The sequence below is a fragment of the Crotalus tigris genome, unplaced genomic scaffold (genome assembly GCF_016545835.1).
Source record: "Crotalus tigris isolate CLP2741 ecotype Arizona unplaced genomic scaffold, ASM1654583v1 scf7180000020201.887925, whole genome shotgun sequence".
NCBI classification, from domain to species: Eukaryota; Metazoa; Chordata; class Lepidosauria; order Squamata; family Viperidae; genus Crotalus; species Crotalus tigris.
The window spans coordinates 508,587-524,298 of record NW_024097902.1 but is presented as its reverse complement, the minus strand read 5'-3'; the positions used below and the strand labels follow the sequence as shown (position 1 = coordinate 524,298).

Genomic DNA, 15,712 nt, shown 5'->3' with positions numbered 1-15,712 from the left:
CCAGACGTATTGAACCCACAATGCTCTATCAGACTCACCCATGGTTCCAATCCAAGAAGCCACACAGTCTGACACTGAAAGGTTAGTACAGTGAATTCGTGTTGAGGTTTTGGAGTTCATCTTAGGTGTTCTTCATCTTTTAGTTTGCTGAAAGAGGCTGAATTCCATGCTGAGCAAAGAGAGTACGAGCTCAATCGCAGGAGGCAGCTGGGCCTGTCTTCCTCTCATCATTCTTTGGACAACACAGATTTTGATAACAAAGATGATGACAAGCATGATCAGCGGCTTCTGAGCCAATTTGGAATCTGGTTCCTGGTAGGTGTGCTTCTCTCCCTTTCCTTTAGAGTCAAATTCTAGAAGAATTATTAGAAGCATCTCAGAGATTAAAACAGTCATTCCAAATATGGTGCCTTCCAGGTACACTGGACTTTAATCCCATCATCCATAGCCAGTCTTCCCAATGTCTATTGCTGTCTGGAGATTATGTGAGCTGAAGGCTAACAGACCTGTAGAACTGAGACCAGGTTTTCTAAATCTCCATGAATAGAGAAAGTTTGTGGTTTCTGATGTTTGTTTTCCTAATATGAGGGGATAACAGAATCTTGTTCTTCCCATTTTTTTATTTGGTTTGAAGGCATAATATCTGGCAAAGGTCTCTTCATAAACAGCTTTGGCAGACTATAGAATTATAGACTAGAATAAAACCTCAAAAATATGCATGACCGCAGCAAAACAAACACATGGATGTATACTTTGAACAATGATGACTCTAGGGGATTACAAATGAGCAACTCACCAAACACTTACATGTGAGGAATTCTGTCCATTTTGTCCATATAAACTAAAAGCAAACAGATATGTAATGTTCTATGAATGCAGCTGCTCCCCCGCTTAGTTATTGATCAGTTGTTATGGGATTAAGACTATTTCTCAGTGCAGTGCTTATTTTGGTTTATCTATTGGGGGAGATATGTGTCAATATAATCTCTTATTCTTAAACATTTAGTTCACTCTTCTCATCTTTGAACTATCTTTTTGTAATACCCTGACTAAAGAACCTTTCTGGAGAGCTCAAAAGCTTTTCTGTCAACTTGACTGGTACTAAAAAAGTATCACCCACAAATTGAATTTGCGTTATTCTAATACTTTTTGTTGGATTACAACTCCCAAGTTCCCATATAGCATTTTGGAAACTTCAGTTTATCACTTCTGGAGGACACCATAGTGGATGATGATGGTGGTGGTGGTGGTGGTGGTGGTGATGATTAAGATTTAGAAGTATCTGACTCCAGCTTAAAGTTTAGTCAAAAAGATAATGGTATTATCATAAAGATGTTAAAAATATCCACCTAATTCTCGTTTGATCATTTGCAGCATCTTGGTTTAGATTTTTGTAGATACCAAGTTTTTGTATACACAAAGCCGTTCCTGTTTTCCATAGGAATGAATTCAAGGGAAGGATCTTAAGTTGGCAAAATTTTAGGGATGCACTTAGGGGGCAAAGATACATGCCCTCCCCCGGTCTTTGGAATAACATGGATTCAGGCATCAGGATCAAATGTATTCCCCACATTAATTGCCACAGATTTCTAATGGTATATGGTTCAAGATGATATATATTAAATATGGTTTAATAAAACTAAAGTTAAATGTAGCTTTGACATAACCTTGGTCGTTTTATATAGTTTATAGCCTGAAAAGTTTGTGTTTCTTGCTGATAATTTTTTTCAGCAGTCTCTTTTCTATTTTATATACACAAATAAATGCAAGACTGTGATCAATTGCATGGAGCAAGAGAAAAAAGAAGTGTTGTATAACCTGTGAGGAACAGAAAGAACTAGATGAAAAGGGAACTGCTGTATAGGCTCCCTCCCCCAAAATGCTTAGTTAATCAAAAGTCCCTCAATATACAGTAGCATCAATGGCAATCTGTTAACAATGGGAATTGATCTATAAATGGATTCCTGAATGTAGTCTGCATAGCTGAAGTAGGAATGTGAGAAGCATACCTTTTTATCAGACATGTTTTGTAATAGTCAGGATAAACAACAGCTAAACAACTTCTTAAAGGGGATGGTATTAAACCAAAGAACAAATAAGAGATGGTCAAAAGGACTATAATCTGTGCTGAATGCAGATGAAAATAAGATAATTTTGTCTGTAGTTGATCACATTGGAATATTGCACAAGGATCTGTTAGAAACTGAATCTGAATCTCGTTTTGAACCCTTTAATAGATAAGTCCCAAATACATGCTAGTGGAACAAATATATGCTAGTAGTTGTATACAATTCCATTACTTATGTTTAAATGTTTATCTACTGCTTTCCCAATGTTTTTGGCTGAGCTTGATAGCAGCAGAATAGTATTTTCCCCCCAAGATTATGTGCCTTGGTTAGCCAATCTATCTGAAAGCACACTTGTTTCTTGTCTTTCCACAAGGCAATTTGCAAAAGAGAAAGAGAAAAACTGAGAACATTTTGTTTGCAGGTTAGCCTCTGCACCCCTAGTGAGAACACTCCTACAGAGAGTTTGGCTCGTCTCGTCAGCATGGTTTTCCAGTGGTTCCACTCCACTGCGTATATGATGGATGATGAAGTTGGCAGCCTAGTGGAGAAACTCAAACCCCAATTTGTCACTAAATGGCTGAAAACTGTGTGTGATGTCAGATTTGATGTCATGGTGATGTGCCTTCTTCCTAAACCAATGGAGTTTGCAAGGGTAAGAATTGTAGTTCTTGATTTATAGTGGTGTCACAAATAAACTTGCTTAGATCCAGTGTTTATTAAAGTGTTTAATATTTTGAGTGCTTGTTGTAATGTAATGCTGTTTGCCTTCAGTACCATATGACTTGCTATATGACATTTAATACTGCCTTTCCCCTCCCCCCTTGGCAATGCCCTCAGGTAGGTGGATATTGGGATAAGTCATGTAGCACTGTGACACAATTAAAGGAAGGTCTGAATCGGATCCTCTGCTTAATTCCGTACAATGTGATCAACCAACCTGTGTGGGACTGTATTATGCCAGAATGGCTGGAAGCCATCAGGACTGAAGTGCCAGACAATCAACTGAAGGAATTCAGGGAAGTATTAAGGTAAGTGGAACAATATGCAGTCTTTTTAATTCCTGTTGGAGGAATTGAAGCTTAAATATTATTAAATTTTCAGACAGAAATCCAAGCCTTACATACTGTATCTAAAGTGCAACTTTGTAAATGGAATGCAGACATGAAATATGTTCTGCAGCATATATGAAATTTTAAGCCCTTGGAGAAAATGCAGTTGCTTTTTCCATAAACATCATCACTGGATTGGGCCCAAAGTTTGAATGGCAAGGAAGCTCTATCAAATTCTAAACCTCTTGAAATTGCTCCTTAGCAAAAGGTTTGATTACAGTGATTCAGGTCTTGGAGGCCTGTGAATGTTATTTAGGAACTTATAGGTTGAATATTAGTTCTTGATATTGATATATCAATAAAATTCCAAGTTGTAGAAGAGCAGGCACCTAAAACCATAATTCTTCATGGTATTGTGTAATCTTTATTTGCATCTTTTTTAAAAAGGTGGGCAGTCAAAGAGTTGCAGTGGTCGATGTATCACACCTTGATTTTGACTGTGACAAGAGATGCTGATATACAGGTGAAACTCGAAAAATTAGAATATCGTGCAAAAGTTCATTTATTTCTGTAATGCAACTTAAAAGGTGAAACTAATATATGAGATAGACTCATTACATGCAAAGCAAGATAGTTCAAGCCATGATGTGTCATAATTGAGATGATTATGGCTTACAGCGCATGAAAACCCCAAATCCACAATCTCAGAAAATTAGAATATTGTGAAAAGGTTCAATATTCTAGGCTCAAAGTGTCCCAGTCTAATCAGCTAACACCTGCAAAGGATTCCTGAGCCTTTAAATGGTCTCTCAGTCAGGTTCAGTAGGAATCACAATCATGGGAAAGACTGCTGACCTGACAGTTGTGCAGAAAGCCATCATTGACACACTCCATAAGGAGGGAAAGTCTCAAAAGGCAATCACAAAAGAAGTTGGATGTTCCCAAACTGCTGTATCAAAGCACATTAATAAAAAGTTATGTGGAAGGGAAAAGTGTGGAAGAAAAAGGTGCACAAGCAGCAGGGATGACCGCAGCCTGGAGAGGATTGTCAGGAAAAGGCCATTCAAAAGTGTTGGGGACTTTCACAAGGAGTGGACTGAGGCTGGAGTCAGTGCATCAAGAGCCACCACACACAGACGGATCCTGGACATGGGCTTCACATGTCGTATTCCTCTTGTCAAGCCGCTCCTGAACAACAAACAACATCAGAAGCGTCTTACCTGGGCTAAAGAAAAACAGAACTGGTCTGTTGCTCAGTGGTCCAAAGTCCTCTTTTCTGATGAGAGCAACTTTTGCATCTCATTTGGGAACCAAGGACCCAGAGTCTGGAGGAAGAATGGAGAGGCACACATTGCCAAAAGCACCAAAACCTGGTTCAATGACCGTGGGATTACTGTGCTTGATTGGCCAGCAAACTCGCCTGACCTGAACCCCATAGAGAATCTATGGGGCATTTAACACCTCAGCAGTACCACAGGGTGATAGCTTCCATGCCATGCCGCATTGAGGCAGTAATTGCTGCAAAAGGGGCCTAAACCAAATACTGAGTACATATGCATGCTTATACTTTTCAGAGGTCCGATATTGTTCTATGTACAATCCTTGTTTTATTGATTGCATGTAATATTCTAATTTTCTGAGATTGTGGATTTGGGGTTTTCATGAGCTGTAAGCCATAATCATCACAATTATGACAAATCACGGCGTGAACTATCTTGCTTTGCATGTAATGAGTCTATCTCATATATTAGTTTCACCTTTTAAGTTGCATTACTGAAATAAATGAACTTTTGCATGATATTCTAATTTTTCGAGTTTTACCTGTATATATTTACTTCAGTTGAATCTGAATTCCTTCCCATTTCATTATCAGTTCAGAATGGTTTACAAATGTAAATAAAGGCAATATAAGCATCCATAAATTATATAATTATGTTACTTTCTAAAGAGGGAATTATAAAACTTTAAACTTCCTAATGGTCAGGAATGTTCACTACTGTAGCTTACAGGACTGATGGTCCTGTTTCACTGGAGATATTTGAGCAAAGGTGGAAAGTCATAAACAAAAACGTTATAATTATATATTATTTGCAGTGATCAAAGTTTGGATTAAAGGGGCCTCAACATTCCTTCTAAATTGACATTCTAAATTCTTCTCCATTCTTCCATATATGTCAAACATTTTCACTCTCCACTTCATGCTTCTCATAGAATCTTCTTACATAATCTTATTTCTTTTCAAAATTCCATAGTACTATTTGCTCTTTTAATGATCACTAATTGGCATCATCTCATTTGGAATTTATTCCAGTAAAAACTACTACTATATGACATAGAACCTTTACATATATGTAATGTTTTCCTGTTTAGGTGTCTAGAATTGTTTTAAGTTCATTTTTATTTTTTTGTGGGCAGCATTTGTTCTTTCTGACAGCCATCTTAAAGAACCTACTAATCAATCTTTTGTCTTTGTGCATTGTAGTAAAATGTTTGATATTGAGCTATGCCCACTCCCTTTTTCTCTGGAGGAAATGTTTGGCTTCATAAGCTGTCGATTCACAGGATATCCATCCTCTGTACAAGAACAAGCTCTACTCTGGCTTCATGTGAGTGCTGACATATCTTTGCTCAAGTTATCCTATGGAAGCACATTCCAGTGTGTTGATTGGACATAGTTCCCAGATAGTACTGACTGTGTGCATCAACAAAATTTTAATATATACTAATCCTACTTATTATTTAATTTGTCTACCATGTTTTTAAATTATTAGTATTAATTAGTATCAAAAGCAATATCACAAGCAAACATTAGGTGGCTTCTATTGTTATTGTCTTGGAGCTACCTATAATCAAGGTTTGTGATTTGTGAGACGTTTTCAGTGTTCAACTCATAAAATACCTTATAAGGTTTGTACCCTTACTTCCTTTTCCTTGCCGCCTGTTATGAAATTAATACAGTCTCAAGAAATCATACAGAGGCACCTGATGCAGAGGCTAAGCAGATCAGCATTTGGTTGTGTCTGGTTAGAAAGCAATGTGGTCATTCTATACATAGGTTTTGTCATGACAGAAAGATGTACATTTAAGAAATTAAGGCTTCAGTAACAAGTTTAGGTGACTTGCATTAAGAGTCTCTTTAAGGAAGCCAACCTAAAAGCAGAAGCTGGGTTCACATATATTAAGCCATGATTATTTGACTTTGATTTGTTGAATAAATAATAAAAAATGGGTTTGTATGTTTTGCTAAACCATAAATCTTTGTTTCAATTTCACAATTAATATATCATACTACCAGTAAGCCTAGATCAATCTCCTCACACAAACATCATCAGTTGATATCACACAGATTCAGTCCATAAATTCCACAACTACAGTTTCAACCCCCACGCTCTAGATCTTAATTTGTATAGGGACTACATTAAATGCATGTTTTAAGTTCACTTTTCATTTTGACCTAGTTTCTAAAATATACACTAGCACTTCAGTTATTACTTGAACCTGAGAACACTGTCTTCTTCCTCTTTTTCAGGTGTTATCTGAATTAGACATTGTAGTTCCACTTCAGTTGGTAATCAGTATGTTTTCTGATGGTGTTAATTCTGTGAAAGAACTGGCAAATCAAAGAAAATCGAGAGTCAGTGAGATAACTGGGAATCTTGCAGCTCGAAGGGTAATTCATTATCAATTTCCTTTATAACAGGAGACACACTTTGCATTTATTTTTTGACTAAGTCAGTAGGTGCAATCAGTGAAAATGAAGTGTGATTAAACTGAAGTCCTTTGAAATGAACGGGGCTGAGCCTGCAGTTAAGCGTAAGACTGAACTTAACAGGAAGCTCTGTTGAAGATTATAAATTTATTCATTGTAAATAAATGCATTTGGAATCAGGTTCAGGAATCAGGATGCTTTTTCATAGAATTGGCAGTTATGTACATTTATTTATTTATTTACAAAAACCCATTAAATAGCAAATTTAGGTCTTTGACCTGGATAAGGACATTAATTATTAGGAGTGAAAGCTTAGTCATTTGCTATCTGCTGCAGTCCCAATCTAGATCCCTCCATCCCTTATTCATATTATTTGTATAGGAAGAAAAAATTCCAATAGAGGGTATAATGAATTCTGCAAATATTGCAAGTAGCAAGTGTGGAAGCATGAAATTGATGGGACACCAGTAAGTGTTAAAAAGTTCTGGTATGAAAAAAGGATTGTCCCTCCATCAGTCTTAGTTATCATGGCCAACTATAAAGGATTCTAAGTGTTTCCAATGTAATTTCAGTTGGAGGGTTGTAAAATATAAATATAAAATATATTGAACTATATCTCCCTGGCAGAACCTAAACTAGTTTTTTGGAAAACACTTCCTGCTTGTTTAAACATGTTTAAACTGTATATGTTAACCTTCCAAATAGAGGTGTCAATGGGTATTTTAAACCTATATAAAAAGTTTGTAATAAAACATAAACTACTTAACTCAGTAGGCTAAATAAGCAATTAAAACAATTGGATAGCAGAAATCAGGGTGATTCAAATGATTGAAATATTAGAACTGCAAAAATCTGTAGACTGCCAGATGGTAGGAAAAGAACTTTTATGCACCTCTTTGTTACCATCTTATAATTGTCTGGATTTTTATAGCTCAAATGTGGTCACTCCAATTAAAAAGAATGATTAAAACAGGGAATTCTGTCAGGAGAATCCATAGGTCTTAAAGTTGCCAAGGTTGGACTCCCGTGCATTAGAACAAACTAAGATTTAACAGTAAAAATTTTAATAGAATTGCTTTTGTCTTGCCTCCAAAAGACAATAGAACTCCCTGGGGGAGATGCTTCATCACTATATATTCTCATGGAAGGGTACCAAGCATCTTTTAGTTCGTGGAGAGAAATACACGAGAAAGGATGCCCCTTTAGATATGTCAAATGTAGTTTGGCTGTTTGTTTCATCATTTTACTAAGACTTAAGATGCACCTAATTTGTGCCACTTAACTGTTCCATCAGTCATGAATGGAACAATTCAGTGGCAGCTAAAACAGCTAAATGGGATATCTGAAAAATATTTTGGAATACCATGACCCCGTTGTTATTAAATCATGTTTTTCTGCTTTTATGACTACTTTGTTAATAGCAGGTAACTCTGTATCTTCATGCTGGGAAAAATGTGTCTTCTGCACATTTCTATCATGAAATAAATATATTTTCCTAAATTAAGCATATAGGAGCTCGCTTGGAATTCTGTTTTGTATGTTATTTTATTTATTTGGTTCCCTCTAGGTGAGCATTGCTTCCGATCCAGGACACAGAGTTCAGCATAATACACTGAGTCCATTCCCAAGTCCGTTTCAGAGTCCATTTCGCAGCCCCATGCATAGCCCTTTCTGCAGTCCTTTCAAAAATTTTGGACACCCTGGAGGAGGAAAGGCCATTGACTTTGACAGTGATGATGATGAAATGAATTTGAGTTGTTTCATCCTGATGTTTGATCTCATCTTGAAGCAGGTAAATAATCTACTTCCCAATATTGCAAACATGGTTAGTAATAGAATCCAGATATAACCATATCTTGTTTGGGAACATTTTAAAGAACCTCTTAGTGTTTTATATTGGTGCCAATTTGCAAGCCAGAGATTATTTATATGCATCCAGAAAGATTCAGTGGTATTCAAACTTTTGGGGTCAAGAGTTCACTAGGCCTGGGTGAACTAACTTTCCCAGCTGATAGGCACCATGATCCATGGTACAATAGCCCAGATATTTTAACAAATGAAAACATCACAGATTCATGAGATTCTATGACTATTTAATTTGATGGCTGGGTGGAGGGTTTCTGGAGAGCTAGAAAAGGATCATTAATAACCTCTGCTCTAATGTTGGATGGATATGTAGTATAATTGATAAATATTGATTGAAAATTACTGATTTCACACGACATGCTGTCAAGAATTTGAATCTGAGTCAAAGATCTATATTTAGTTTAGTTATTTATTAAATTTATATGACATTCATATCACAGTCTGAGGCAACTTTGAGGAGCTGAATCCTATATTCAGTTCAAAATTCAATAAAAGCAGTTAATCATTTGGAGATGCAGCATTCAGGATATAAATAGTCAATTGCTCAATTGACTGTTTCCCTATCAAAACTTCCTACAGCTTTTTTCATGCATCTTTTAGAAGGACTGTGGATTACTTCAAATACATACTTCTAAATGAAGCTTCAGTGGAATTACCCAGTCAAAACAGATTTACAGATTGAAGCAGATCTATTGTTACACAGCAAATCAAATCAGATGGCTAATCATCTCTATCCTAATTTCCTTCTGTATGGTCTGTGTATCTCTGGCAATGCTAGTCTGGTTTTGCTGCTCTGTTAATTAACTAAGAGTGTTACCAGTAAGGCACAGCCCTGATACAATTCAATTCCATCCAGAAGAGGTCTTGCCAATGTGTCCTGTCCAGCCTGAAATAAAGGAAACCAAAGTTGGGGTGAGCTTTCCCAGGAGGAATGAATGTTGCCAGCCAGATATTATAGAGTAGTGTAATTCTGCTAAATGCAGGAATTGGAGGCAGCAAAGCTAATTCCTTAGGGGAGGCCCTTAAGGAAGGGAAAGCCAGTGGACATTAATGTCATGTTAAAAAAAAGAAATGGACAAGCAAGAACTTTAATAGTTTTTATAGTTTTTGTTTGAAACTAATTCTTGTTTATCGGATAGCAACTGTTCACTTTTACAATAGTGATGAAAAAGTAATTTTGCAACCAATCCTGTATTTATGACCTTTACAGCAGCAATTTCTCTCTGTCCTGTGTTTACCATTACAGTTAATTAGTACACATTGCCCTGGCTTGACCCATCACCACCCCAGAGAGGAGAGATTGTCTAAATAAAATTGTCTCTTCCTGAGCTGCTTTTCTCTCACTCCCTAAAAAGTGCTAAGGACAAGTTAACCAGCTCAGCTCTGTATTCTTAATTAGTTGATTAGAACCCAGTTGGCTGGCATCTGCTGCCTGAAACTGACTAAATCCTAATCAGTTTTACATTAAAGGCAATCAGCTGGCACCAAAGTATTCCTTTTGAAGTGTATTCCCTATTGTGTGCCTGCTTACTCTCTTTTTATCCCTTTCTCTTCAATGCCTGTAAATGTAAACATTCTCTTCTTGCTAATTATCCCAGTGCCAGGTGAGTATCCCAATGGTAGGGTACTGGGGGAAAAGAGCTATAAAATTTGCCCTTTTAGCTAGCTTCTTCATGAGATGAGTTTAGAAACCCTGCCATTTGGGCTCATCCAGCTTTTTTTGGGTGGTATCCTGATGTTGCAAAACAAAGCAATGCAATGCTGAAGTAAAACAATAGCTGTAAGTCACATGATTTTTTTCATTTAGCGACATCTTGCTTAATGACCAAGTTGCTGGTTTGAATTGTGATTGCTTAAATAAGAACTACCTATAAGACATTTTCTGCACCGATTTGACCAAATCATTTGAGCTCTTTTCTGTAAAATGTAGTGGGTGCTGTCCTGTCTTTTCCTCATCTCTGCAAAAAAAAAAAGTCCAGCTCCTGATGACTTAGCAAACAAAATCACGTAGTTTTCTATGGAACAACATAGAACTGGGCTATTTTTTTTCCAATTTACCAATCTAGTCTACAGCTCTGGTGTTCCCTACCTATATATTAATAAAACCTGGCTCTATTTGGCATCCAGATCCAGACAAGGCTAGTGCTAAGTGCTGCCAATTGCTGAAAATTTTGCCATCTTTACTATTATAATTTTCTTTCCAGACTATCAAAGCAGCTTCAACTATTTTAATGTTTTCCTGTTATAATGAATCCTATAAAAAGGTTGAATCAACAATCTCAAAGTACAGGTAGTTTAATCAGTTTAAAATTAAATGTCAAACTGCAACTCAAATGGAATCATACCTGTTTTAACAATTTCAAACTGAAATTGAATCACAGTGATTCATACAGGCTTTATTTTTAATAAGGAGAAGTAGTCAGTTTTATAATTTTCATCTGTATGTCGTATATTATGATTTGTCTGAACATACTGTACAGTATATACCAGTTTGGGGAGATGAGTACCATGGAATCTGTGCTGCATTCATATGCCAAAAAATATTACATGTACAATCTTTTTAATCTGAATTCAAGTCAGATGGATGTCTGATTAATTTATTCAGCTAGCTAGAACGAGAACAAGAAGAACTGGAACAATAAGAGACAATGTGATTTAGTTAGACTCTTTTGTGGTGGATGGTTATAATAAATCTAATTAATGATAAGTATTGAGATGGATTGGGCCTGGGAAGCCTCATGTTCAAGTTCTCATTCAACAATAGAACTGACTGGGGTGATTTTTTTGACACAACTATTAGGTCTTAGCACAACCTGTCTCACCAGTTTGTTATGAGGATAAAAATCAGGCAGACTTCCCATATGCAATACTGTAAACTCACAAAAGATAGACAAGTTATAAAGACAAGACATAAATGTAATAGTAAGATCTTGGTGACCCATAACCACACTGTAATCACTACTCAACTGGACTATTTATTTGTCAACATTCTTAAACACCCATCTCCCACATAGAGGGGCTCAGTGCAATATGTCCTATATGGGGCTGCCTTTGAAGATGATTTCAAAGATACAGTAAGTGCAGAATACAGAAGCCATATTCCTAACTGGGAAAACCCATTGTTATGTCCATCTAACAGTCACTACATTGGCTACTAACAACTATTCAAATACATGGAGCTTTTAAAAGCCAATGTGCTGTTGTATATTAGTTAGTAGATTAATTTAGTTAGTTGGACCAGGGCTAGGATGACCTAAATTTAAATACATACAGAGCCATGGAAGATGATTCAGTGTGTGTGTGTGTGGGGGGATTGGTTAATGTGGTCTCTCTTTATGTAATCCAGTACACAAAGTTGTTGTGGAATAAAATTGGAGGGAAATGTATTATGTTTACTTTCTTGAGCTCCTAGAGAAAAGATAGGACATAATCTCAATAATACATTAAAAGCACCTTTAAAAGAGTATTCTTCTATTGATTTTACCCTTTGCCAATATTTATATATCAATTACTTTGTTAATGATTCCTCCCAAAATGTGGTTTTCAGATGGAATTACAAGATGATGGCATTACCTTGGGCTTGGAGAACAGCATTTCCAAAGACATAATTTCTATCATCAACAATGTATTCCAGGCCCCCTGGGGTGGCTCCCATATTTGTCAAAAAGATGAGAAGGCAGTAGAATGCAGTTTGTGCCAATCTAGTATCTTGTGCTATCAGCTGGCTTGTGAACTCTTGGAAAGATTAGCCCCCAAAGAAGAAATCAGACTGGTGGTAAGCAAATTAAAGAAAGGATCTAAAAAAGTATCCAGAAAAAATCCTATTATATTTATATATCTAGGTCATGACTGTGATATTTTGCTTTCTGTTTTCCATATGTTGAATATGCAATATGCCATTTGATTTGTGCAAAAATCTACATAGAAATCCAATGGGTGTATTAGCTTTCAAGTTCTCAAGGTCCCATTCAACAGCAACTAAAAAGGGTGTAGAATAGCAACTATCACTCTTCAGGTGTTGCTACAGTTCTTAAATTTAATTACTATCAGATTGGTAAGGCTGCTGGGAGATATAGTTCAGGAACATCTGGAAGGTCATCATTTTTTTCACCTTAATAGTGAAAAAGTCCTGAACTAATGTCTAGTTGCTCAACAATTATTCAAAGTTACAATGGACTCAAAAAAGTTACTTACAACCTGTCCTTGAAGTTATATCTTCTACATCACTCCCATGGTCACATTTCAGACACTTGGCAATTGATACATATTTATGACCAGTTGCAACAGCCCACAGTCACATGATTATGTTTTGCAACTTCTTTTCCATCCCAAAAAATGCCTGTTGGATAAGCTGGATTTGGACTCATGACAATGTAATTCACTCAACAACCACAATAAAAATGCTCATAAAAATCAAGTCCAGACATGTGGTGACTTGATTTATTACCACAATGACTTATGACCAAAATTCTGAGTTCAGATTTTTGTTCAAAGATTACAAACAGCAATAAAACTCAGTGAAAGTGGGATGCTGTATAATGACGTTGAAATATAGTAAACATTTTTACACAATTATTACAAATTGTTTAAAACAGCCATAGCAGTTTATAAATGTCAACTTTGTGAAGGGTGAGACATAATTCTTGTAGGGCTTTCTTGTCTGGTTATAAAAAATATGCAAAAGATAAAATTGAAAGGTCTAGTATCTGTTGATTAGTCTTAGTTCTGTATGTAAAGTATTTGTAGGAGATGACAAGGCTGAGCTCGAGGGAGGGGTCAAACTCACCATCAGTCATGTGTTCATGTGGACCCACAAGAAATCTAAGTCCAGCCCATCTTAAATTCCTTTCTATTCTTAACTCCCGCAAATTTCCCTTCATTCTTAGTAGCTCAGATTCTTGTAGAGAGTTTAAGCTTGCAGTAAACCTTTATATTCATTTGAACTGCCTGAAACTCCAGACTTCCCTGACACTTGACTGTATGTTGCCCTGAAATATGTACATGTGGATACTGAACATTATTTGTATTTGAAGGAACCGACAGATAACTTAGAGGACAGTCTTCTTGATTCCAAACCGGAGTTCATTATAGGAACCGAAGGGGATGCAAAAAACAAATCTGCCCAAGAGCAAGGAGAAAACCCAGGGAACCACACAGAAGCAACAAAAAATACAGGTATTATTATTTTTAAATGTTAAAGTTAAAATACTATAATGATTAAAATTACACCTTGGCATTTTGACTGCTATACTGCAGTTCTACTTTTTTATAATCTCTTTTGCCTTGCAGCCCCCCAACTAGGAGTGTTAAGCAGGCTCACGTCGCTACTGCGATACATTACAAATTCAGATTTCTTTTTGCTGACAAGAGTTAAAGATTTAAGTGGGAGACTACACACCTTTACGGGTGTGGCTAGCTGATGAGGACTAATTTTTCGGCTTCGTGCTTCTAGGAGTGTGTGTGTGTGTATATATATATATATATTCAGTCCCTTTAATAAATATTGATATCAACTGAGATTAGCCCCAGAGAGGCATCTTGAGATCATTCATTCTAATGGCAGGTTAGCCTTCCATTACCAATGGTTTTCCAAGCCCTGAACTGAACTGCCTGCCAGAAAGGTAGAAAATTCCCCACAAGAAACCAGTAACATCTTTATGCCCCTGGAATAGAGCATGTGAACAAATCCCATTCTCAGCATAGTGAAAAATGAAATGAATTGACTGCATTGACAATTTAGACATCAATTAAATTAAATGGAACACAATTGGACAGTCAGAACTTACTTCTCAGAACACAAAAACAAAGTAGGAACAGTATTGCTTTTATAGGAAGGACATAGCAAGGACAGTATTTGAGTTTAGTGCAATCATTGACTTTATAATCAAGTTCAATCTGAAACTGGCAGAAGATCCAAGCAAGATGTGCTGCTTGTGATTGGAGATTGAAGTGCTAACATCAGTAATAACTATGAAGGAAAGTGTAGCTGAACTTCCACTTTAGCAAGCAAGTGTCAGGCTTGCTAAAGTGAAATGAAGCAGGAAAATAACTTATCAATGATTTCTGCATTGCTGACACAATGCTCCAATATAGGTAGTCCTTGACTTACAACCATTTTTTAGGGGCTATTTGAAGTTACAGTGGCACTGAAAAAAGTCAGTTATGATCATTTTTCACATTTACGACCATTACAGCATCCTTATGGGCATGTGATCAGAATTTGGCAACTGGCATGTATTTATGACTGTTGCAGGAAACTAGAGTCATGTGATCCCCTTTTGTGACATTCTGACAAGCAAAGTCAATGGGGAATCCAAATTCACTTAACAACCGCTTTACTAACTTAACAGTTGCAGTGATTCATTTAACAACTGTTTATTGTAAAATGGGACAAAACTCAACAACTGTCTTGCTTAGCAAGAGAAATTCTGGGCTCAATTATGGTCATATAATTATGAGGACTACTTGTAATCAGAATGATTTCCATGTATGTGAACTTTATCAGATTGATTTTACAGAAATCAAATTGACTATATTATTGCTCCAGGGAAGTAGAAAACTCAGTTATACAGCAAAGAAATGGCTAGGAGCTGACTGTGGAAGAGATCATGAACTGCTCATATGAAAGCTTCCAATTAAGCTAAAGAAAAAAGCCAACTAGTTTCCATTTATGATCTTGAGCATATAACCACCAGTTTTAAGGAGAACATCAGAAATCACTTTGAAGTTCTGAATCTTATGTATAGAGAACCAAAAGAACTGCAGCATGAAATTAAATGTGCTGTTAAGAATGAATGTGCAAATCAGAAGGATACAGGAATTTATGGAATAGCTATAGAAATATTCCAAGCAACTGAAGAAGAATCTGTAAAGATTATATGCAAAGTATGCCAGATCTAGAGAACATAGCAGCCAACAAATTGGAACAGGTCAACCTATATTTCAATACTAAAAAAGGAGAACCAACAAAACATATGTTGATATTATTCTGTATTCTTAATTTCACCATGCTAGCAATG

At 36.4% G+C, this 15,712-nt stretch overlaps 1 protein-coding gene across 14 annotated transcripts in view; it reads left to right on the top strand.

Annotated features, from left to right (window-relative positions):
* UNC79 (unc-79 homolog, NALCN channel complex subunit) overlaps positions 1-15,712 on the top strand; it is a 176,024-nt gene that overhangs the window by 70,114 nt on the left and 90,198 nt on the right. For all 14 annotated transcript variants that reach the window (XR_005559472.1, XM_039365857.1, XM_039365854.1 and 11 more), the window contains 8 exons: positions 144-315; positions 2,491-2,721; positions 2,907-3,097; positions 5,601-5,724; positions 6,648-6,788; positions 8,395-8,619; positions 12,241-12,468; positions 13,727-13,868. Coding sequence is in view for 13 of the 14 variants with exons in the window: in XM_039365857.1 (XP_039221791.1) it covers positions 144-315; positions 2,491-2,721; positions 2,907-3,097; positions 5,601-5,724; positions 6,648-6,788; positions 8,395-8,619; positions 12,241-12,468; positions 13,727-13,868 (1,454 nt within the window). In the remaining variant the exon portion in view is untranslated. The remainder of the gene's footprint in view (positions 1-143; positions 316-2,490; positions 2,722-2,906; positions 3,098-5,600; positions 5,725-6,647; positions 6,789-8,394; positions 8,620-12,240; positions 12,469-13,726; positions 13,869-15,712) is intronic.